This window comes from Populus trichocarpa, chromosome 2 (assembly GCF_000002775.5).
Source record: "Populus trichocarpa isolate Nisqually-1 chromosome 2, P.trichocarpa_v4.1, whole genome shotgun sequence".
NCBI lineage: Eukaryota > Viridiplantae > Streptophyta > Magnoliopsida > Malpighiales > Salicaceae > Populus > Populus trichocarpa.
The window spans coordinates 5,918,618-5,943,384 of record NC_037286.2 but is presented as its reverse complement, the minus strand read 5'-3'; the positions used below and the strand labels follow the sequence as shown (position 1 = coordinate 5,943,384).

At 33.2% G+C, this 24,767-nt stretch overlaps 3 protein-coding genes and 1 non-coding gene across 15 annotated transcripts; 2 read left to right on the top strand and 2 right to left on the bottom strand.

Moving 5' to 3' along the window:
- Positions 1-894: 894 nt before the first annotated feature.
- Positions 895-2,890, bottom strand: LOC7463155 (photosystem II 22 kDa protein, chloroplastic). The gene is made up of 4 exons (XM_002300951.2): positions 2,545-2,890; positions 2,329-2,445; positions 1,475-1,718; positions 895-1,288 (listed from the first exon to the last, which is right to left on the bottom strand). The coding sequence occupies exons 1-4, from the start codon at positions 2,755-2,757 to the stop codon at positions 1,044-1,046; spliced, it is 819 nt and encodes a 272-aa protein (XP_002300987.1). The 5' UTR covers positions 2,758-2,890; the 3' UTR covers positions 895-1,043.
- An 8,408-nt stretch (positions 2,891-11,298) lies between these two features.
- LOC7466467 (filament-like plant protein) lies at positions 11,299-15,723 on the top strand. Of its 12 annotated transcripts, none has more exons than XM_052450780.1 (6): positions 11,302-11,717; positions 12,406-12,583; positions 13,135-13,330; positions 13,632-14,980; positions 15,134-15,290; positions 15,390-15,723. In XM_052450780.1, the coding sequence occupies exons 2-6, from the start codon at positions 12,473-12,475 to the stop codon at positions 15,536-15,538; spliced, it is 1,962 nt and encodes a 653-aa protein (XP_052306740.1). In that variant the 5' UTR covers positions 11,302-11,717; positions 12,406-12,472; the 3' UTR covers positions 15,539-15,723. The 12 variants fall into 12 exon arrangements, with proteins under 12 accessions (XP_024452044.1, XP_024452043.1, XP_024452038.1 ...); XM_024596277.2 differs by having other exon boundaries at positions 11,303-11,717; positions 13,632-15,013; positions 15,131-15,290; XM_052450778.1 differs by having other exon boundaries at positions 11,306-11,717; positions 13,138-13,330; positions 13,632-15,013; positions 15,131-15,290.
- Positions 15,724-17,093: 1,370 nt separating this feature from the next.
- On the top strand, positions 17,094-17,165 carry TRNAQ-UUG (transfer RNA glutamine (anticodon UUG)). Its single transcript has one exon. It is a non-coding gene; the product is annotated as a tRNA-Gln (tRNA).
- A 357-nt stretch (positions 17,166-17,522) lies between these two features.
- LOC7463154 (uncharacterized) lies at positions 17,523-19,285 on the bottom strand. The gene is made up of 3 exons (XM_002300950.4): positions 18,839-19,285; positions 18,131-18,408; positions 17,523-18,046 (listed from the first exon to the last, which is right to left on the bottom strand). The coding sequence occupies exons 1-3, from the start codon at positions 19,146-19,148 to the stop codon at positions 17,732-17,734; spliced, it is 903 nt and encodes a 300-aa protein (XP_002300986.2). The 5' UTR covers positions 19,149-19,285; the 3' UTR covers positions 17,523-17,731.
- Between the last annotated feature and the right edge of the window lie 5,482 nt (positions 19,286-24,767).

The following is a 24,767-nucleotide window of genomic DNA, read 5'->3' as shown; positions in this document are numbered from 1 at the left end:
TGGAACCTTTTTATATATATAATGAAAGATTATAATTTGAATGACTCTCTAATGAACAATTAAACAATTAAGAGCAATCATGCAAGGATTTAGATGCAAAGAATTTTTCATTATGGGAATTAAATTGTAATTCTTAAAAAATACAAGAACAAAAAATTCAAATAATGACCAATTTATAATAAAAATAAAATATAGAGATTAAAATATTTTTTCCAAAGTTAGGGACTAAAATAAAACTTTATCAAATCATTCATTACATTACTAAAATTTTGCAACCAAACCAAAAAATATAATGAATCATCTCATTATATTACAATATTTTTTTCATTTCACTAAATAAGGGTTGTTCATATTGTTTGTTTTTTGGTTTATATATATGCCGTAACTATATTTGCTGTAACCATTAATAGTTTTTTTTTTTTTTTCTGGCAAAGGAACACTTTTATCTTTTAACTATCAACTAATTTTCAATTAGGTCCCCCAACAAAACAATTCTTTAATGGTTTCTTTATGTATTGGACATTACCCAATTAACACTTCCCTTAAAATGTCTTATTTTAAAATCATAAAAAATAAAAAATAGAGGCCGGTTAGTCTTAAAACGATGCTGTTTTTTTCATTAATTTCCGTGACGGGATTAATTGGGTAGATGTTTGATAGATGACTAAAAACGAGGGATTCAATTGGAAATTTGTTTTTGTTTGGTTACTCATTTGGAATTCATGTGATTTCTGAGGAGCAAACATGTCAAGACGTTTAACAGAATCCTGAGACTAGAAAAGACTATCTGTTCACCGGAGTTGTAATCTACTCGCACATAATGATGGCCCTTACCTGAAAGAAGAAAAAACAACTCTCCATCTGCCTAAAAACTCTCCTATCATAAAACCTGCATTTGGATGCTACTCATGAGAGCAGAAGAAAATCATGTTTCCAATGAAGAGGGCAAATGTTGTTTGTTCATGCAAGAAACAGAGATAGAGAGACGGCGCTAGTTTCTAAGTAAACATCAACGGAGGATTTTACAAGACATAATAGCTCATCTACTCTTCATCCTCATCGGTCACGAATTTCCCAGTCCCAGGATTCAATGCGGCAATGAAGAAGAAGAGAACGTTGAACAACACAAGTGGTTCAATTTCATTGACTGGAATCCCTGTCTCGATGTTGAGCTGTGCTAGAGCTCCCTTTCCAGTTATGATTTCTCCAATTAAAGAGAAAGCGATGCCCAGCTGAGCCAATCTCCCCACGAAAAGCTCGTTGGATTTTGTAAATCCAAATAGAGGACCTTGCACACAACAAAACAATGAAAAATTCTTTCAGAACACATGTCACGCATCTTTGGATAATGGATATGCCTCATCCGGTGCTTTGAGAACTAGAAACAACATTTACACTGAATAAAAGTGAAAATGAAATGGTACTAAGAAAATTCAAGAGAATAGATGATAATGTGGAATTGCAAATTAACTACCTCCCTCCTTGAGACCCAATGCTGCCCTGAAGCTTTTTCCTGGAGGGATCACAGCTCCTTCAATGCCGGTTGTTGGGTCATCAACGAAGCGGCCACGATCACCCAAAGCTCCAATGGCTCCAAGCAAGGTGAAAAGGATGAAGAAAAGAAGAAGTGGTTCTGCTTCGTAAATGGGAATTCCAGTCTCTAGGTTCAACTGAGATAGAATTCCTTTTCCTGTTATTGCCTCTCCCAACAACGATGCCTGCAAAGATTGCATTAACTTAAATTAACAAAACTTTCTATTATTCTACAAACATTTGTTTGCGACAATATCCAAAAAGCTGGCTTCATTTTCTCTGTTTTCTTCGCCCTCTTTATGAAATGCCTGAAACCAGGACAAGACAACTCCACTATCAGCAGGGGGCGATGAAGCTACTCGAATAGGCAAACCTCTGTGCCAGCCCTTTGAGTTTTCCTCAAACAACTTTTAAGCTAGTAAATCGAGCTTGTTGTTCTAGTCCAAATTCTAGTCATTGGGCAACAAAGTATCAATGCTTGTGTGACCAAACGGTCTCCCTAAAACAAATTGTCTCTGCTCACACTTAACTTACATTTCTCTAAATTTTCATGGGGAAATTCTGAAGCATGGCTAATCGCACTGACATTGCAAGTTGTCATTGATATTGGTTATTAATTTCTTTTGCGAGTTGTAATTGCGATGGTTTACTAACTTTAAAGCATGCTTGTTGGTCTTTTTCTTGATTTAGAGGTACACTTACCTCCTATCAAATTACGGAGAGACAAGAGATCATTGAAATGCGATTGCATGCTAAAGATCTAACCAAATTTTCAAAAGCAGGACATGGACTTACAGCAAATCCAATCATGGCAACACGTCCCACGAAGAGCTCATTCTGCTTAGTGAAACCGATGCCACCAGAGGTACCAAAAATGCCATCTTCAACCTTTGGCTTCGGTGGTGGAGCAGCCTAATAAGCGAGTTAAAGAAAACACACACAATAAAGTCAAATTTTTATTTATTTATTTTTTTAAATCACATAATTGACAGCAATTAAAGAAACGCAAACCTTCTTAGGAACCGCCTTGGTTCTGGGTTTGAAGAGAGCAAGCGTAGTAAAAGCATTGGATGAAGAAGCTTTGCTAGGAAGAGGATTGTAGAGAAGACGAGAGAATGGTGCAGGCCTTAGTCTCTGAACTTGAAACTGAAGTAAAGGGTCTCTCTTCAAATCCACCACTTGCCTCGTAGAGACACCAGACATGAGCACCATGGTTTGAGCCATCGTGTTCTCTCTTGTATATTTTGTTTTTCTGGCTCTTGATGGCTGGAAGGTTTAATGAGCTTGTTTCTTTTATTCTCACTCAATATAATGCTTCATTTTTCAGAACCAAATGCGTGCCTCAGATGTGGATAGTTAATGACAGGCAACAAGAGTGACCACGTCTACAAGTTGCACCTTTGTTTTGGATATATAATGTTTGGAGCTCAAAGCTTAAGAAGTTCGCGAAAAGGACAATTTCTCAACAAGCATTGGAGGTTTGCAAAAGGAGTGTATATCTTGATTCTTGACTCGCAGCTGAGTTTTGGATCAACTCGACCATCAAGTTCAAAAATTCTTATGGTTTTTTGTTCTCGGTTATGAATGGCACTATTAATGGGGTAGCTAGGCTGCTGAAAATTTAAAATTTATTGGTAGTTCGTCTGCTGTGTTTAAGAAAATTGAGACGCATTTCATGACATTTAAAAGGGTATTTGGAATTGCATTTTAAACTGTATTTTTTTTTTTTTACAATAGAATAAAATTATTATTTTAATATATTTAATTTTAAATAAAAAAACATTTTAAAATACAAAAGGAGGGAATTACATTTCTTTCTTTCTTAAAAAATCACGTTGAAGTTTTGCCCAATTGTGTCACCATTAGTTACAAAAACTTATCGGTATTTCCAGGATAAAGAAGCAAAAAAGACACGATCTTTTTTATTTGGAATTTTTTTTAAATCTGTTCTTCTAATATAATACAAGGTATGATCAACTTTAATTTTTTATTAATTGATTAGTGACAGACGGCGATGGACTATAAAATTCAAGATGGTGAAGATTAATAAAAAGTGTTGGAAACACCTAGCTTCACAGTTGAGAAACAAATTTGATCTAAAACCCTAACAAGAGTGACCGTGCGATTTTTTCCTCGCCAACGCATATTTTACTACTTTAGAGTTTCGTTTATGGCATAACCTATACAATTCATGATGCTTTTGTTTTCATGGCAAATGATACAAACACGACAATAATGCCGGAGCCTCCTCCTTCCAAGCAACGAGCCCGGGCCCCAAAAAGGCAAGCAGGGTAGATCAAACTCTAATCTCTGAGATTAGAAAATCTGTGATCAGGAACCAATGGAAGCGCAGACAAAAGACACGTCCTAGATTTTTCTCTCGGACCTCACCCTCAAACAGAGAAACGGCCACCCGGTTGGTGGAGACAGCACCACACAGTGTCACAGTCACCCCAATATACCCTCTGCTCTGGCAAAAAGACAGCCCATACAGAGGAATCTAGAATAAACCCTTGATTTGACACCTTCCATGGATGCACATGCTTCCTTAGAAAAAATGAACCAGCCCACTGTTAACTACTCCATTGGATATATGCCAGGCCGTAGCGTTATTTTTATAGCTGGAATTCAAACAGAGATCATTGACACAACAGCCTACAGGCCAATAACTACGAAGAGAGGGCCGAAGGCCTTATAACATTTCGAGCCAGCGGAACATCCCGAAAACGCCTAAGCCGACACCAAGCTTACCAACTTCATGCAATAAAACTGGCCCTGTTAAGGAAGCATCTAGAATCATTGAGAGGCCCATGATCATGTCACGCAGGAAGGTCGCTCACTCTTGTTACCCTACTATCCTAACAAACTAGGGAGCTTATATAATAAACAGCGAAGCTGTTTTATTTCTTCCTTTTCAATTCAATCCCCCCTTTTTTTTTTCCACTTTCATCTCTCTCTTCTTTCACTTTCATTTTTTTTTTTTTTTTAATTTCATCATGAAATTTTTTTAACAATACTCTTAAGTTCTTTTTAATCAATCAAGTTGTCTAAATCATGTCGAGTCAATTCTCATATAATTTAATTTTAAACCTAATTTGGATAAATAATCAAGTTAAAAAGTTTTCATCTTTTTTTTTTAATTTTGTCTTCAAATTTTTTTCCCTTATTAGTATTATTTCTGCAATGTTTACTTTTAAATTTGAGCTGGAAAAAAAATTGTTTTTGAAACTTTTTATGTTAATTTTATTATTTTATTTAATTTTATTATTTCTTGTGCAAATCAGCTAGTTTATTTTTGAAGCATCTAAATCAACTAAATTATATTAAGTCAACTTCTATATACTTTAATTCTGAATCCGATCTAGATAAAAAGTCAAGCCATTATATTTAAAAATTAATTTATTAAAATTAATTTAATAATAATACCAAATAATTCTTTATAACTTAAATATTTTTTATCATCTTAAAAAAATTTTAATCACGCTCACATCTTAGTGCGTTATTGTAAACTCAGTATCCTTGTCAAGGGGTTTGGAATAATATACAAGTTGGGAACTACAATACATGACAGAAAAAAATAATGTTTAGTTTGTAAGACGGGGAATAAAATTTATGTATTTTTAGGAGACACGTGTAACAAAAGGAAAGAAATAAAATTTTATTTCAGAACTATCCTCGCAAGTTTTACAAAATTCCAAGCAATGCCTCATAATTATCGATACTAGCCATTGATTTTGAATGAGTTATTTTTAACCATTGGATTTGTATAAACAAAAAATGTAAACAGTATAAAAGCAAAAATCACAAAAATAAGAAAAACAAAGGAAATGTTTATAAGTGTTTCTAAGTAAAAAATATGCAAGAAAATAAGTAATAGAGAGGATATTTGAATTTACCATTGAATTTTACCTGATTCCGACACGATTAATTAAAATCCAGCATGCCCAAGATTGAAGACAGTACTGGTAAATGACGCCTTGTTTAACTTTTGGTTTTTTTTTTTTTTTCTTTCAAACTTCCGAGCCTAGAGTCAAGCCTGGCAGGCCTATACCATAGCCAAGATTTGCTTGGGCTCAACTCCTCGCAAAGTTTGTATATATATTCTATTTATTTTTTATTTTATTTTATTGTTCGTAAAATATGCTGTAAATTTTGTATTTTTATGAGCTATTTTTACGTGCATAAAAGTCATGGTTTGTCATTTTTTACTTCAAACCACGATTTTTTTCAGGAAAAAAGGTTTTATCAATATAAAATATACATGATTTAGTGAAATAGATACAAAGAAAATAAAATACAAGGACTCTAATATGTATCTATTTTAATTTAAACTATATTTTTTTACTATTTAGTGAAAGAAATATAACTTTTTAAAGATATATATATATATATATATATAATAAATTATAATAAAAAAGACCTGAATTATATATATACTGAACATAACATGTATAATATTAGGTACAGAGATTGGATTTTTTATTAACATATATCAATAAAAAATTAAGGAAATAATAATAGCACAGCAAAAATGTCTCTAAACCAAATAAAACAGGCACATGAATATGCGGTTCAAAGGTGAATTAAATTTAAATATATTTTGTCTTGTTTTGTTCTTCGTAATCAAAAAGGCATGTACAAAAATTTTATATACTGCACACGAAATCAAATATAAATCAATTTTATCTCGAGTGTCTCCTCTCATCTTGTCTGATCTCTGTTATATATATCATCTTTATTGTTTTACATAGCATTCTAAACCCAGCCTAACTCTACACGGGCTTCATGCCTTCAAGGTGTCATGGATCATTCACAGATCTCCTAAACTTCATATTTCAATATCTGCGATAAGCATCCCGAAGTTTTATTTCTCTACAAAAGGCTATGGCGCTGGCGCTAGAATACAGTTGATGACAACCACTTAGAAAAAAGTTGGAGCAGAAAGAACAATCCCAGCTGCACACATTTTATGAAACAGAAATAAGAAAATTAAACTTTATCTGTGCGCTTAGCATACGACATGTCCGCGTTATGGTATGGGCTCGATCTCTGTCAATAATTTATCTTACTCGCACAACACGGGACAGTGGACAGACACCAACAGCAGAAAGCTGGTGCTTGTGACCTACACCGAGATATGAACGCATCATCTTTTGACTTATGTCATCAATCAATATATAGTACAGACTACTCACGGCCTCATATTAATCATGATCCCATAAATCAACTTATGAAGACCCAACAAACAGCCTGGCATAACATAATTTCAGCCATCGGCGAGAAGAGATGGATGTGTCACAATTTTCTAACTTCTTGACTGATCTGTATAGTTTAGCTTCATTTTTATTTGGCACTTCATTGCACTGAACGTTCGCTGACTGTGTTACTCTAGCTAACAGAGAACAGAAAACACCAGTAGTGACGCATTTTATATCGATGGCTCCAACTGTCATTTGAAAAGAAGAAAAATTCATGTACATGCACGTTATGTGGGGCTGCTTTGAATTTTGATGCCCCCTTTTCTTTCTTTTGGGGGGAGCGGGGGCGGGGTTGCTGCCGTGCTGGTTGGGGTTTCCTCCTCTCTTCCATTTTTGTATCCCTCCGGTACCTTAACCCCAGATAGTTAATTTGCGGTTCTCTCTAGGTTATCATGAGCAGTAAGACCATTGGTTCCGGAAGTTGTCTGCTATAGTGCTATGAGTCGTAGCAACGGGAATAAACTTTTAGAGGGGCAAATTTTGCATATATGGGGCCACCTATTAGGTATTATTACACCTCCATAAGCTTTCTAATCTCTTGTTGATATATATTGCAGACCTTCTCTTTTGTTTGATCATAATCCCCTTGATCTTTAATTTTAACTTTTGCAGCTACCCATTTGTTTAAAATATATGTACCGTAGTAATTATATGAATTTAACCTCCATGCTTGAACCGTAGTAATTATATGAATTTAACCTCCATGCTTGAAGCAAATTGGCGTGGAGATTGACTAGCTGATTAATTAATAACTTTGAACCTTTTTTTAAAAAAAAAAAAAAATCTCGTCTGTTTACAATGACTCCCAGCTCGACCTTGGCGTATTCTGTGTTACAAAAGATGCTTTGCAACTACAAAATCTCGTATGTTCACATTATAAATTTTACTATAGTATTAGTTTTTGTATAAATATTCCAAGGCGAGTAACTTTTTTTTGTTCATATTGTGCTCTTAAAATAACCAGAAAAATAATTAAAACAACAAAAACAGTCATTCAATTATTACATATAAAACTATAATTGTTCTTGTCATGTGAAAATGCGTCCCAGCTTCTTCCCTGATCTTGTCTCATCTATATTGTATATAAACACATACACGAACTTTCACATCATTCATTCTACTTGCTAGCGTATATATAGTTGCTAGATATATAATCCTGGTGGAAACCTAGATAAAAAAAAGCGCACAATTATTCCGGGAAGGGTTAACTTGTTGGGTGGACCCTCGTGAAAAAATATTCGGGCCCTCCCAAATGAGAAGCACATTATATCCGCCATGGCCTCCTCGACTTTGTCTGTCTTCCACGTGAGTGGAAAGTGTTTGGATTTGACTAGCTCCCTCCATGATTGATGTTGTTGTTTATAACGAAGAAATATACACCAGGACTGGAAGAAAGAAGAGAAATTTTCTTCCCTTCTTGCTTTGCATCGGAGGGGAACTGTGAGGATGAAAGTTGATCAGTGAAAGCCCCTTTTCCCTTAAATGGAAACGAATGGAATTATGGAGGTAAGGGAAGTGTTGCTGATAAATCACAATAATGATCATGTTGATGGCAAAAGCTTGTCTTTGAGATTTGAGGAAAATCTACTAATTTATCCATACAGGAATTTCATACTTGAAATAATAATATATTAGCAAGTAAACCAATCTTCGCTAAAGGTATGATAAAAAAAAAAATTGGAATATAGAAAAAATTAATGCTAATCATAGATAGGAAATAGATGAGATTGTAATATCTCATCTTGGTAACATAGCTCTTTATTATTTGTATTTAATTACATGGAAATAATACTTGTTGTAAGATAAATAATAATTTAAATTTCATCAAAACAAACTAATTTAATAGTAGAATCCAACATTTTCTTATCAGTATCTTTTATTCTAGCAAAGAATATATTTTTTTGTTATGTGTAACTCATTTAAAAAATATCAAAAGCAATCATAACACATGCCAAAGAAATTTGAACAATTCAGGATAATGATAAAAAAAAAATCTCTCAGGTTAATTCCAACCCTTTTGTCTAGTGAAGACACATTTATTTTTTGAAAATACAGGTAAAAAAATAGAGGTGAGAGAAAAAAAAACATAATCTTATATAAAACCGAGTAAATATCTAATAATATTTTATTAAATAATATCTAGGACCATTTCTAATCAATTTATTATAATTTAATTAAAATTGATGATCTATTGATCAGAGATTTTAATTTTTTTTTAATCACACTAAATTTAAATTAAAAAAAATATAAAGGGTGGAAAGGACCAAGTAGTGGGTCTGGACGAGCCATCATGCATGTTGCGACAAGACTAGGTCTATATACTCAGCCTTCTATGTGTTTTTGGCTTGGGTCTAGTGGTGGAAGATATCTTTTTTATTAAAAAATAAATAAACAACATATTGTATGCATTTTCATAATCCGCTCACTGAAGTGGTGGTCGAAAAATCCAATCATGAGTTCTTCAATCTAAAAGTCAATTTTCAACCAATTTTTACTTAAAAACATTTGAAAAAAAACTATTAAAACCTCAACAAATTAATTTCTCAATTCATAAATACCCCTAAGATTATATAAAAAAAATGCAAGATTAAACCAATTTTTTTCTTTTTCAACCCCCAACTATTTTTTTCGACAATACAAAGAGTAAAAACCATCTTAATAAAACTTTTATTATCAAATAAAACTCATTAATACAAAGAACAAGTTTTTTTATTGATTGAATTTGGACAACCAATCACCTTCTTTCTTTTCTCCTGTTTTCTTATAATTTTCTCATTTTTCTCTCAAACCTAAAGACCTAAATGCTAATAGAATAAAGTTTTGGATAAAAAACATATAATTGTCAAACTAAAGAGATTAGAATAAAATTTAAGAATAATCTCAAGGAAAATTTCCTCGAAAAAGCGTTGAATGAATAGTGTTTGGTTCAAAGAGATGCTGAATTTTTTTTACTCACTTTCAATTTTGATTTGATATCCTTGTTTCTAATTTCTTGTGGATAGTAAATTATATTTTATTTTTTGTAAAATTAAACATTAATTCAATTCCAGAGCTTTTTTTGTACACAACAATAATCAAATAAAAATAGAAAAAATAAATCATCAAATTCAATTCTTGAAAAGGTGAAACCATGATTTTTTTTTTAATAACTATAAAAAAGGGATAGAAAAAGTATCAGAATCCACATTAATCTCGCTTAAAAGCTACATGGTAATTTTGCCACACCTTTTAGATGTCTGCTAATGTGATAAGAAGACCGTAGGCAAACCATATATTAATTAACCCTAAAAATATTTTTGTAGTGACGGATGAATTGATTTTACTTTGATATTTTTTTTTCCTTATAATTTACTAATCACGTATTTATGAGATTATCATGCATAATAATAAAAAGATTAATGTTGTACTTGGTTAGTGCTCAGAAATATAAAACGATGGATACGTAAATGATAATATGTTTTGTTGAAGAGATAAAAACAAATACGTACATAAAATAAATTTACATTTAAAATAATCTTAAAGTGTATTTATTTACTTTTAGAATAGAAAAATACCAAAAATATGTCTTTCTTGTTTTTATCCCTATACAGTAACTAAACTTGTAATGACAAATTTATGATATTCTTTTTTTTTAACTTAAATTTGATTTTGAGACTTGTAATAAACAGTGAAATCAACTTTAAATTAATTTTTTTAAAACTCAATCTAAGCCGGGAGCCGAGCAGACCAGATCCTGGATTGAGCTGGGAGTCCGGACCGAATTTTAGACGTGAGATTTGGAATATTATTTTTTTACTATGCCGAGAAACGGTAACATTTTCTCCATGATAAAAGAAACCCGTTTTTCGTACACGGAGTTTATTGTCTAATGTCGTGGCTTATACGCATCGTATGATCAGCAAGGTGGTCAAAGTCCAAGTATATTTTATTTCCCACTGAAGAAGTTTTCCGTCCATAGAAAAAGAAACATGAAGAAATTAAAAAATAAAATCGAACTTCGAAAATACATGCGCCGTGCTCTCCGAACCGTCAGATGTAAGGATCGGCACACATCTCGAGAAATGGGATCGCAAATTCACAATATCCTGTCTCTGGCTTCATAGTTTTTTTTTTTAAAAGAGAGATACGAGACCGCAGTAAAGGCCACCACTCCCTCCCCCCGCTAACGCAACGTTATTATTGGATTCCTCCACAACCCCCAAAAATCCAAATACAAACAAATAGACAACTGTTGGCAATTTTTTTTGTTCAAGAAAAAAGCTGAAAACGTACAGAGAGAGCAAAGAAAGCATGAAAATGACTCAAAATTCAAAGACAAAGCGACAGAGAGAGCGTCTCTCCAAACTTTTTTTTTTATAAAAAAAATCGAATAATACAAATATATAATCCATTAATCACTATTTGCTACTCAATGGGCGGGAACGAGGGCTGAGCCCCTAATTTCAAACACATTAAATAAAAAATTAGTTATTAATTTCTTATTGTCTGTACCAGACAAGAAAAGCTGAAAAGCTGTTTTTTTGAGGTCTCACACTCTCAGTCCCACTCTCCCTCTCCCTCTCCAGTCTTTTTCCTCTTTTGCTCACAGCTCCACATTCACAGTCACATGCACTTCTGCTCCCTTTTTTTTTCCTTTCAAATTATTTGAAAAACAAGAGAAATAATTTAAAGCGAGAGAGAAAGAGAAAGTAGAGCTAAAAAACAAGAAATAGAAACCCACTTTTCACCTGCCCAGTTAATGTTGTGTATCTTGATATTTATATCTCCTGACTGACATTCCACAGATTTTTGCAAGAGCTATATTATTGTTTTTTGTTTGTTTTATTAATCCCCGTGTTTCTCAGCAAATCTTAAATCTTGAACCCAATTCCATCTGTTTTGTTTCACATTCATCACTCTGGCTTTTGTTTCCATCTCCGGTCAAAGGTATTTGATCTCTATCTTTCCAACTCTGTTCCTTTCAACTCCACTGTAATTAAATATTATTTTTATGTCTTTGGAATCCTCAACAGTATTTTTGGGTTGTATGCTTTGATGGGTAACCCAAAGTTGGGATCTTTTGAACAGGGTGTACTGGGTTTTTCTTCTTTCTTTTCTCCTTGTGAGTTTTTTTTGTTAACAGTTACTGTTTCATTAATACTCGTTCATGTTTTTGCTTTGAGGGTTTTTTTTTGGAAGATTCAAATGTTCTTTGTCCGGTGGGTTGTTCCCATTTTGTAACAAATAATTGGGTCTCTGGTGATTTCTTTGTTATCTGTTCTTACCAATTCCATTTCTTAACTTCTCCATCCATGGCTGTTGGTCAATTTGTCTCTGTTTCCCGCTGGGGTCCTTAAAGGTGTCATCTTTTGGTGTTGTTGTTGGGGTTGGATGGTTATTGGGTGGATTCAAAGCAAAGCTGATAAAATTAGAAGACAAGTCATCTTTTTGTTTAATGTTTTAGATTGTCAACAGAAGCTGTTCGTTTCTGCATACTAAAAGGGCCTTTTCCTGCCTGCACCTTTTATCCTGCTATCCAATATAATATTTCTTGTGCATCCATTTTTTTGTCTCTGAATTTCTTGCAACTCATGTATTGACGCATAGAAACATTTTTGGTAATTCGGTGCCAAAGATGTACAATTATATGCAGATAAATACTTATTGATGAGATAGCTAGTGTCTGATTGCCATATATTGCGATGGAAAAGAGGAAATGGTTGTGGAAGCGGAAGTCTTCTGAGAGGAGTCCTGGTGAAACAGACAGTTCGGGGTCAATATCTTCACATTCTGAGAGATTCTCTGATGATCAGGTCGGTGGCTGAATAGCCCTCCTCCTGTGAAATTTTAATATGTTCTACTAAAGTCTCTAACTCAATCACCATATATGGTCACAAACACCATTATTCATACCTTGGTTCACAAGAGAGTTGCAATTTATTCATAGCGAATCATTCGACCCTCCCGCAAGGTTTCTGTTTTTAATTCCATGAGGTTGTCAATCTATTTACTGTTTCAATCTAATCTCAGTAATGCAAGTGTTTAACTTGCTCCTGTTTGGAGGCACCTCACATCAGCTAAACACTCCTCCTTTGTAGTTTTGAGAAAGAGAGGATGATGCACTCTTGCTAGGATCGTTGTTCAGATCATTAATTGGACATTTACTATGAGCAGAAAACTCAAAATGTTGCTTCCTCTGTTTTCAAGTATCAAATAAAACACTGTTGAATATTTCACTCCAGTGAGAAAAATGGTTGTCGAGTTGCCTTGCTCTTCCTCCATGAGTTGGCTTTTCTATTTTCTCACAGGCTTCAAATTTTTCTTTTTTGAATAATTGGTTTTGCCCACTTTCTCATTGTTGAAGCAGGACCCCTCAAAGGCATCTCCTACTGATAGTGCTCAATCACCCGAAGTCACATCAAAAACTATAACTACGGATGAAGATGTCAATGATAGGATTAAGAGTTTGACAGACAAGTTATCAGCTGCTCTTGTGAATGTTAGTGCCAAAGATGACTTGGTAAAGCAGCATGTAAAAGTCGCTGAAGAAGCTGTTGCAGGTATTTAGTCAGATACTAATGTACAGACTCAATTTCTACTACTTTCTTGTTATATTTTTAAAACAAACCATGTATGTAATACACCATTTTTATATATTCCCTGATTGTTTTAAGACTCCGCATATCCTGAACTAATTGCAAGATCTGTGGATTATTCTTTGTTCTTTTTATTATAAAGGAGTTCTCTCCAAAATGTCATATATAGGAGTTCATTTAAATTCAAATTTCCGATGACATTTTTTGGAACGAAGCATAGCAGCTCTTGCTTTATCCTCTACTAATGTACTCAATGAATTTATAGGCTGGGAAAAGGCTGAGAATGAAGTAACAGCTCTCAAGAAACAACTTGAAGTTGCAATTCAGCAGAAAGCTGGATTGGAAGATCGGGTGAGCCATCTTGATGGGGCCCTCAAGGAATGTGTTAGGCAGCTGAGGCAAGCAAGAGAAGAGCTGGAAGAAAAGATCCATGAAGCTGTGGTACAGAAAAGTCTCGAGTGGGAATCCATTAAATCTGAACTTGAGAACCAGTTTATTGAGCTCAAGTCAAAAGAAGCTGCTGCCAAGTCTGAATCCCCTGCTCCGATTGTTGATGAACTGTGCCAGAAACTTGAATATTTGGAGCAAGAGAATGCTACCCTGAAACTCGAGCTCCTTTCCCAGTCTGAAGAGTTAGAAATCAGAACAATTGAAAGGGACTTGAGCACTCAAGCAGCTGAAGCAGCCAGCAAACAACATTTGGAGAGCATAAAGAAGGTGGCCAAGCTTGAAGCTGAGTGCCGGAGGCTAAAAGCAGCAGCATGTAAACCATCCTCTGTTAATGATCACAAGACTTCTGCTGCGTCCTCAATTTATGTTGAGTCTCTCCCTGACAGTCAATCAGACAGCGGGGAGAAGCTTAATGCTGTGGAGCTGGATGCTCGTAAAGTTAGTTGCTCGGAGCCATACAAGTCTGAACAAAGTTGCTTAGACTCGTGGGCATCTACATTAATTTCAGAGCTTAATCAATTCAAGAATGAAAAATCTATCAATAGAAATCTCCCAGCCTCTTCTGTCGAAATTGATCTCATGGATGATTTTCTTGAAATGGAACAACTTGCTGCTTTGTCCGAGAATGAAACTGGAACTGATAATTCTAAAGCGGAAGCTGTTATCAAACAATCAGTTGATGCTGAAAGCTCATTGAGAGCTGAGCTTGAAGTCATGGCAAAACGAACTGCTGAATTGGAAGAGAAGTTACAGAAGGTGGAAGGAGAAAAGTTTGAATTGGAAGAGAAGTTACAGAAGGTGGAAGGAGAAAAGTTTGAATTGGAAGAGAAGTTAGAGAGGATTAAAGCAGAGATGGATGAGTTGGAGATGGCTCTAAATGAAAGTCAGGACAGGAATGAAGCATCACAACTTCAGCTGAGCGAGGCCCAGCAGAAGTTGGTGGAGTTGCAAGAGGAGCTATTGTTGACAAATGAATCAAAGCAGCAAATTGAATTTCAACTCGTTAGCATGGAAGCAGAGGCTCGGACCATGTCTGCAAAAGTTAACTCAATACAAGGAGAGATTGAAAAAGAGAGGGTTCTGTCAGCAGAAATCGCACTCAAGTATCACGAACTCGAGGAGGAGCTCTCAAGAAAGAAACAGGAAGAAGAGCTCCAGCAAAATGTAAGCTCAAGTGGTGAACCAAAGATAAAGCAGGTCAATAAGCAATATCATCTGCATTATTTTTTCATTAACCTCTATCATGCAGCTATCTACATTGTAGATAGACTCGTTTTGTGTCCCAAGTATACTAAATGTTAGACTTGTGTGTAGCAGGAGGACTTTGATGTAGCTGCTAATAAACTTGCTGAATGCCAGAAAACAATAGCGTCTCTAGGGAATCAGCTGAAATCTCTGGCAACTCTAAAGGACTTCTTGATTGACACTGCAAGCATACCAGAGTTCTCTGCTGGAGGATCAGCAATTCCTAAAGGTAATGGAGAACCATGGAAGTTACATTCCAATGAAACATTTTCACCTAAGAGAGATTCCGGTTCTTTGAGAATTGACAATGAGAATTCTGGCCCTGCAGTAAAAATAAACGAAGGAGACTCACCCCCATCTGTATCATCGTCAGCTTCATCTGCTGTGTCATCAAATCACGTCAGTTCTGAGAAGAACCGAAATGGTTTTGCCAAATTTTTCTCTCGAAGTAAGAATGGGATACAGCTAGAAATTTAGCTACGGTTCAAGTAGTCGGAAATTATAAAAACAAAAAGGTAGATTGATGATTTGTTATTTGTAAAATGGGGAATTGGTTGAATGCTGATTAAAAGCTGTTTAATCAGCAGTACTAAATTAGATGGATTTCATTACACATGAATGATGTTCTCAGAATATTAAATCCAAGCAAAGTTTTAAATTTAGACTGCTTGGATTTTGTGTTCATACTACTCTGCAGCGAAAATGCTCCTGTCAGTCTAGCTTCAAGATTGGTAATTTGAATTCCTGGCATCAACTCTATTATTGCTAGATGGTTCAACTTCCTAAAGTCATTATAGCCAGAGAAGTTATGCTTTCCAGCATTTGGTTTGGCTATGAAAATGAATAAAGAATTTGACTGAGGAGGGTGTGGGTGTCTGCTCAAACAGCATTGGAAAGGGGTAGGAAAGATGGTCACAACTCACGAAGTGGAGTTTTTATATATATATATATATATATATACACACACATATATATTTCTATGCAAGCCAAGTTATAACAAATTATTTACATGATTTCGAGGATGGTAAAAATTGTTTTTTAAAATAATTTTTATTTAAAAATATATTAAAATAATATTTTATTATTATATTTTAAAATTTATTTTTGATATTATTACATCAAAACAATCCAAAAACATAAAAAATAATTTGAAATTAAAAATATCAAAAATATAATTGAATCAAATGTCAAATAGAATTTAAAAATTGTTAAGGATCGTCAAGCAAAACATCGGAAAAACTTAAAATAAATAAAAAAATATTCAAAAATAATTTAAAACAGTCATTAAAAACTACAACTCTAAAATTAAAAATCAAAATATAATTATGAAACTAAAACAGATTTATTCCGATCGGTGCAAACATTACCCAAACTAACTAGATATAATAAAATTGATCAATTCCTCCTATTCGGTCACCCAATCAATCAAAACTATTAAGCTAACCAATTGACTGGTTGATGAAGATTTCATAATTCTAATCTACTAGTCTTCTAAAATTGCAAATCCTTAAAAATATTCAACCTGTTCCAAAAAACCCCATCACTTTAATCTTCGTACATGCCAATCATTTTAAGCCAAATTAACATTTTATAACATCAATTAAACATCTCAAATCATCCGATAGAATCAAGCATAAAAGCATCAAGATAATACCGTAGAAACCCTTATCTTCAACATTCACTTCTTCTTTCCTTCTCCTCTCTTTCTTTTTCCTTCTTCCTCTGGTTCTCTCTCTCTCAATGAAATCTGATTTTTTTCCTTACTTCATATTTATATTTATAAAAAATATACAAAAAGATCAAAGTACCTCTCATAGATGTCTTTTCCAATCCAATATTTCAACATATTACACTGCCGGTTTGATTTTTTGAATGGAGCTATGAAGTTGAATTCCAATTCCAACTTAAAAGGACCCACAACGACGAACCACTGGCTGGACCCTCAGTATCGGTTTTCTGTGTTGTGATTCTTCATCCCCGTGATAAGAAAATAAATATTAACATATTTTTACTTCGCAAACCGACAGCACCAGGTTCTATGGTGTAGTGGTTAGCACTCTGGACTTTGAATCCAGCGACCTGGGTTCGACTCCCGGTAGGACCTTTTGTTCTCGGATGCCCATAGACATCTTTATAACTGGCGTGTTGCCGAAAACCCAGTCCACAAAATTGTGGATCACTTATGTGGTGGCAATTAAAATCGGAAAGTTCCAGAACGGGGACTCCTTGAGAACACATAGTAGAAATGATCACACGTGTCCCGTCATTATCCAGTCATTCATTGCACTAAGAAAATAGTATCGTTAAAATAGTTTTTTTTTTTAATTTAAAAATATATTAAAATAGTATATTTTAAAAAAAAAATTAATTTAAAATAAAAAAATTTAACTTTTTTCAAAAATAAAATAAATTTAAAACTAAAAAACATACCATAACTAACATAACTATGTTGTTCGACAGATTGTTCGAAACAAATCACATTAGCACGTAAAGGGGATTTACAAGGCTAATTTCTGAAGTAGGTATTATTACAGTGAGCTAACAGCAATTCAATGCAGAAAGATCCATGCCAGGTCAAACAAATTTAAACAGATCAATCTAACAAATTGAAGAAATCTCAAGGAGAACAAAGCACAGCATAAGCATTCCCTTTACCCTCCTTTCTGCCAGTCATTCACCATGATGATGGCTGCTTTTCTGGGGAGTTCTCTCTCTTGTGAAGGCATTGAACAGATCAATGCCAAGACCAGCATTGATTAAATTCATTCCAGCCATCCCAAATAGAGCAAGTGGCAACACCACGCCCTTTTCAAACCTGGGAGCGTCAGCGATCAGCTTGATGGTGATGAGTATGTGAGACAAGGATCTTGCAAAAATGAAAGTAAGCCAATTAAGAACCCATTCCATCCTCACAATAGTGCTCTTAGCATCGCGAACTCCAGCCATCCGCCGCACTTTCCTCACATGAAGAAATATTGAATGCAGCTGTATGAAAAGTGGATTTCATTGATAGCATCATGGAACAACATCTGCATTGAGTTTGCATAAAGGCCTGAAAGGAAAACATACCTCGCAGACCAGAGTGAGAATAAGATAGTTGATTGTGACGTTTCGATACAGAGCTAGAGTAAAGCAGACGAGAAGTATCAGATGGTGAACCAGGATGGAAGGGATTAAACCGCTGTATAATCGGTAATGGAGCATATCCAACTGATCATATGCAAAATAACCACATGAGAAGCACAAAGCAGCATACGCCCACTCCCAAGTACCTCCAACGAGCTGTGAATGTTCAAACATCCCATTGGGACCCTTTTTTAAACGTTGATTTGCCAAAATGAAAACCACTGCGAAGCAAGCAGACAAGTCTAGGAATTAATAATGATAAGATAAGAAGCACATCACAAAGGAATGCAAGCACGTTGCAGCATGAAATTTAGAAGCATCAAAATAGTTGAGCACAAGAAACTTCATTGAATTCAAAATCTACCTTTCTCATCTTTTAAACATCCTTTCCATCAATACACATAATTCTGGTAGTTGGTGATTAACTTATAATCGAAAGGATTGCTTAAAAACTGATGCGCCTGTTACCGACAAAAGCAACAGTGACTATACTGTTGCCTCCCAATATGAACATTTATACAGAAAGACGCACAGCAGGAAAAGAAACCAAGCTATTCTTTCCATAATTATCAGAAACAGCTTCCAATAAGATGTCAGAAACCCAAATGAAAAGAGAGAGAGAGAGAGCAGAATGACAGAAATATTGAGAACCTGACACGGAGATGATGGTGGAGTGGAGGAGAGAAACGGAGGTGTTAACAAAGAGAGGGTCACGAGAGATAAAAGACCGAACGACCCAATTGGCTATCTGGAAAAAAACAGCCCCAGCAACAATCCAAAGTAGCTCCGAGCGCTTGTTGAAAATAATCTCGAACAGAACGGAGACGAACCACAGAATTAGAGTGGCTAGAAAGAAGGTGCCTGCCTTGTTCTTTTCATTCTGACTCTGACTTGTTCTTCTTGCCATAGTATCAATTGTTATTCGGTGTGGATGACGTAGACAGAAAGACAGGGAGAGCATAGATTTTTGAAGGTGCGTGCGGGGGACATATAACCATGGCGCCGAGGTGCGTTATTTGTGTTCGTTGGAAATTGGGAGAGGAGGATATAATAGAAATTGAAGATTGCTTTTATGATCCGCAATCTCTTTTGACCATCGATGCCCACGAGGCCGTGAGACCCGATCATTAAATGAAACCCCTTATGGGCTTGGACCAACGAAAATCACTGTTCCTTTGTTTGTTCATTTATGGGGTGATTTAGTAAAATTAGTGGCAGAGCTAGACAGAAATGCATGACAACAACCACCATAATTCTCCTTGGCCTGTTTATATGCAATATGCTGCTTCTTATTTTCATTAGGCGTGCCTATCCACACACTATATTTTATATATTTTATGGTTAAAATAAAAATGGAAAAACTGACTAAATCAAGAAAATTATAAAAACCAAATTATAAAAATCAAATTATATAAAAAAACTTGATTAAACTGATTAAAAAATCTTTTAAAAAATTGATTCGGTTTAGTTTTGGTTTTCAAAGACTAAAACTGAATTAAGCAGATCGAACCGAATCAGTCTAAAAATTACTAAAAATCGATAGTAATATAAATAAAAAAAATTGCATTCTAACCCTGACAATTAGCAACCAGACACCCCTCCACAATCACAGTCACATTCTCAATCTCTAAATCTAAATTAATATCTTCGTATTTCAATCTCTCTTCTCTAAATCAAAGTTGCTCCTCCAAACTCTATGATTCTCTCAGTCTCTCGGTCTCAAGTTTACTGGTCTTCTCTCTTCATCCTTTTACAGGGAGTGCTAAGGTGGTCTGAGAAACATTGAGTTATATGTGCAACGTACTGTATATCATCATAAAAACTTGAACCGTTGAGTGATCATGACTTTTTTTTTCCATCAAACCCCCTGTGACTTCCAGCCATCTTCTTTTGTTAATTCCTTTTACACTTCTTAATTGACCTTTTTTTTCTTTAATTTATTTGTTTTACTATATTTTTAATAGGATGATCATTTATTGGTAGCTGCATCTGGAAGAGAAACAAAAGCCGATAAAGTTACCCCCATTGTTGAACCCCTTTGTCATTTTGTAGAAGCACCTTTATAATCAGTTTAAACCATTTTTGGTTTGGTTTTAAATCTTAGAGAAAAAAATCCAGGTTAGTTGTTTTTATTAATAAAAAACAGACCGAATGAAAAATGCTTACCTGTACTATATTTGATGCTTGTATGGACATTATACTCACTGGAATAATAACAAGGAACTGTCAAATATTTCAGTAAAGTCTTCCCCAATAGACTTTTAACCATGTCAAATCTGAGTTTGGGAGAGGGGAGTGCGAAAAAACTGTTGAATTCTCTTTCTTAATTTACTATTATTATATTTTTTTGTAATTTTTATTTTATATTGATGTAAAAAAAAAGGTAAAAAAATGAGTGGTAAAAATGACAACAGTAAAAAAAAAAAAAAAAACAAAGAAAAGGTGATAGATACAAATCTACTTCAATGATATTACATCAACAATAACTTGTGTTATCCAAGTGGTCTATCACCATTATTACTATCTCGATTGATAAATAACTCTACCTTTTGATTTTTTGAATTATACTTATTTGGTAATACACTTGTTATTCAAATTATCATTAATAATACCTTTTATGCTTAAAAAAACTATTCTTGCATTACACTTTTATATTTTTGCTCACCTTACATTTTTTGTCATTCAAATTTAGTAATTAGTACTATGTATTAATTGTGGAGCTTATCGGAAATGGTGGAATGTTGTGAGTTTTATTTGATTAATCGTTTGCACTTAAAGATTTATCATTGCATGCTTACAAAAAAAAATTATGTATACTAGTCTTGTTTAATCTTTTAAAAAAATCAAAATTAGTTTTATCTTTACATTTGATTCCACTTGTAAGAATTGAAGTGATCTCATTGCATCTTTATACTAATGTTGTGTATATTTGTGAATAGTCATCTAGTACCCAAATCTTAAGTTTATAACTACCATGGATTCGATCTTGAGTGATATTCTTAGAACCAATAATAAACAATGTTAGTGTACATGTTTTATAACCAATTGATTGATTATATGTAACACTGACCTTGTTAATTTAAAAACATGTTTATTATTAATAAAATCTTTTTTATGTTTAATATTCATTTATGTTTGATTAATAAATCTAAAGTAAATATAAAGTCCTTGTGATAAGAATACTTTAGAGAAAAAAATATAAAGTTGTTATAATTATGAGATTCATATTTCATCAAAATATTGTACCTAAAAGTTCTTAGTTAATGCTCTATTAATACTGAACATTAATTAGAGTCGTTGTGATTGTACATATCATGCTCTTTTATTTATGAAAAGAAATAATTATTCTTATAAGTTGAGGTATAATGAATATCTAAAACTAATATGTAGGTGTTTGTTAAATGACATTTACACTAAATTGACCAGTATGAAAATTTCATATGGAAAGATCACAAATGTCTATGAAAATGTTCATATGACATTTATGTAAGTGATACTTAGACTTGATATCACTAATTTATCATATAATAAGTGTTATGCTTTGATTCTGACTATACGTTGTCTTAATCAAGGGTAATAAATAAAAAAATATTGAGTATAACATGAACTATATGAAGGTATTTGAATGATCAAGAGAGGATTTATCACCCTAGGTGTTTTAAAAAAATATATTTCATTTGTTCTCAAATGGTATTGATTGTGAAATTTTTGTGTAAGGTGAAATGAGATTTAAAAATAATTTCAATTCTTATTCAAATAATCAACGACTATGGTATTGAAAACAAATATAATTTGACACGCTCTATGCTATAATATATAAATTGGGACATTCTTAATTAAGGGATAATAATCATATTGAGAAACTGATTACTAAAATGTTAAGTTATGTCACTTATGACTTTTCTAATATTTGGGGGATTATGACACAATGCTAGACATTATACTTGATTTTCAAATATAAATCAATAAATTTTTTGAATTTATAATAAATTAAAATATTTAATTATTTTATTTATTTAATCCTATCTTGCTTTAGATTATGATTTATATTTAGGTTAATATATTAGAAAACCTAATGAGTCATCCATATAAGAACTATTGATCAGAAATTAAATTGAGATGATTAATAAAGTGTGACTTGATTGTAAATAAGTTTTAGACATTAAAGACTAGAATGTAATTACTATAGGAGATTACAATTATAAACCTATAAAAATCAATTAGGAAATTGATTGAATAAATTTCTAAAATTATCTTGGAATAATACATGTGACATTGTTCAGGGGCAAAGTAATATTTTGTCATTTATGGGTTATCAGATTTTTCTATAAATAAAATATTATGCCTCATATTTTTTGTAAGCTATAAATTATATTACAGAACATACAATACAAAAACACCTAAAAACATAAAAGAAAAGGTTGACACTTAAAGACACAAAAATCCATATCTCTTAAATGGGTTTTGAAAGATTTCTCTCTGGTAATTCATGTGGATAACTATTAGAGCCAGGACACTTGAATGATTTGTGGTTTGCAATAACTAAACCTTGAAAAAGTTGATACAACCCAAAAAAAGTATGATCTTTAGGTAATCTTCGCTATACGCTAAACAATCATAGATTGTCTAACAAGATCTTTAAGACTTTTATTTTTAAAAAAATTATCATTCATATTGCATTTATGTATTTAAAAAAAATCTAAAAAATAAAACATCAAAGAGTTTGTGACAACTAAATTGGGTATAGTTAGATATGCCTTGACACAATATGATGGAACTAAAGATTGGAGAAGGATTATATCAAGTATGGGTGATAAAGGTTGCAAGATTATTATTGATAATAGAAGTTGTATCAATGTAGTATCTTTCAATATTATAGCTTGCTTAGGCATAAATTATGTTCCTCGTTCAAAGTCATATAGTATGTCATGGATTAATAACACCTTTATACCACTTCAAGAGAGATGTATTTTCCCTATCAAACTTCTAAACTACCATGATGAGATTTTGGTGTGATGTGATTCCAATGAATATAGAACATGTTATTTTGGGCAGACCATGGATATATGATATGGACATCATAATTTTTTATCGATCAAATTCATGTTCTTTCAGTTTTAATGGTAGAAAGATCCAACTCATTGATTTACCTCCAAGACCTAATGATAAGAATAAGAAAAGTAAAAACTTGAAAAAAAAATGGACTTAACATAATGAGTCAAAGTGAGTTTAAGAATGAGGTCAAAAAAAAACTTATTGTGTAGGGTTTAATTGTAAAGGAAATTTATCTTGTGGCACTACTTAAAGAGGTTAGTGTGGTTAACAAATAAGTTCAAAAGTGTTTGAAATGGAGGTTTAGGACGAGTTTGTTGCATCTTCCTTAGTTATAGAAGAAGTTTCAGGAGACTTTACAATAAAACTGCCTGAAATAGTAAGTGCGGTATTGGAAGAGTTTCAAGATAATTGTCCTTTTAAGATCCCTAATTCCTCACCCTATATGCTTGATATCTATTATGTCAGAAATCTTGAGCAGCATACTAAGCTCCTTGAATCTTTACCCTTTATTTATGATAAAAAGATAAGGATGCCTATGATTCATGAAGTTGTGTCTGAACTTTATCCACTCGGGATTCAAAAAGTGTTTATTCCACTCCACACCCCTATTCATATGATGTTCATGGTTACAACCCTAAGATGCCTATATGTCTTCTTCATGTGTCTCTTTACACTAGCATATTTAAGCCGGCTAAGTCTTTTACATGCAAGGTTCATGATTTGCATGTTAAGATTATAAAATGAATTCAAGCAAATAATAAATAATACAAATTCCAAGCCAAGTGTCATGATGCATTTAATATTGAATATTATTTCATAATACAAATTAGATCTGAACGACATTCATTTGAAACCAGTAAAAATTTATAGACGAGTAGTATTAAATCATTTAAAGTGTTACAAATGGTTGAGTCAAATATTTATATTATTAACTTACTACTTAATTTTGATATTAGCTCTACTTTTAATATAAAGGACTCAGTTATATATAGATTACAACATCATATCCCTGATGATTCTTTTGAAACCTTTATCTCATTACCCTTATCATCAACATAAAAAGAACTTATTGATGTCATTTTGAATATACAAGTTGTTTATACTAGGGATGATGAAATTTAGCAAATCCTAATTCACGAGTAGAACAACTTAACCGAAACTCTATTGGGATTATTAGAGAGACATCGCCACAACTTAATCTTCATCTTTGAAAGCTTTATTAAAACTGCCTTGAACTACTCTTAATGGAGTCAAATTCTTTTAATCTTAGAAGAGTTGACGAGAACATAAGATCTGTAGTGTATATTATGCATGTGTATGGATAAATTCACAAATGATAGCCCAATCTGTGTGTGTCTTTTTCTAGCACTTGAAACCATACAATGAAATTATTAATAATATTTGAGAACATAGTTTTTATTTTTCATGGTGTAAAATATTTTTTTGAAAGCAAAGAAGAGGGTTTGAGAATATTCCAAATTCTTTCACAACGTTTAATTTTTGCCCACAAAAAAATCCCCATCCC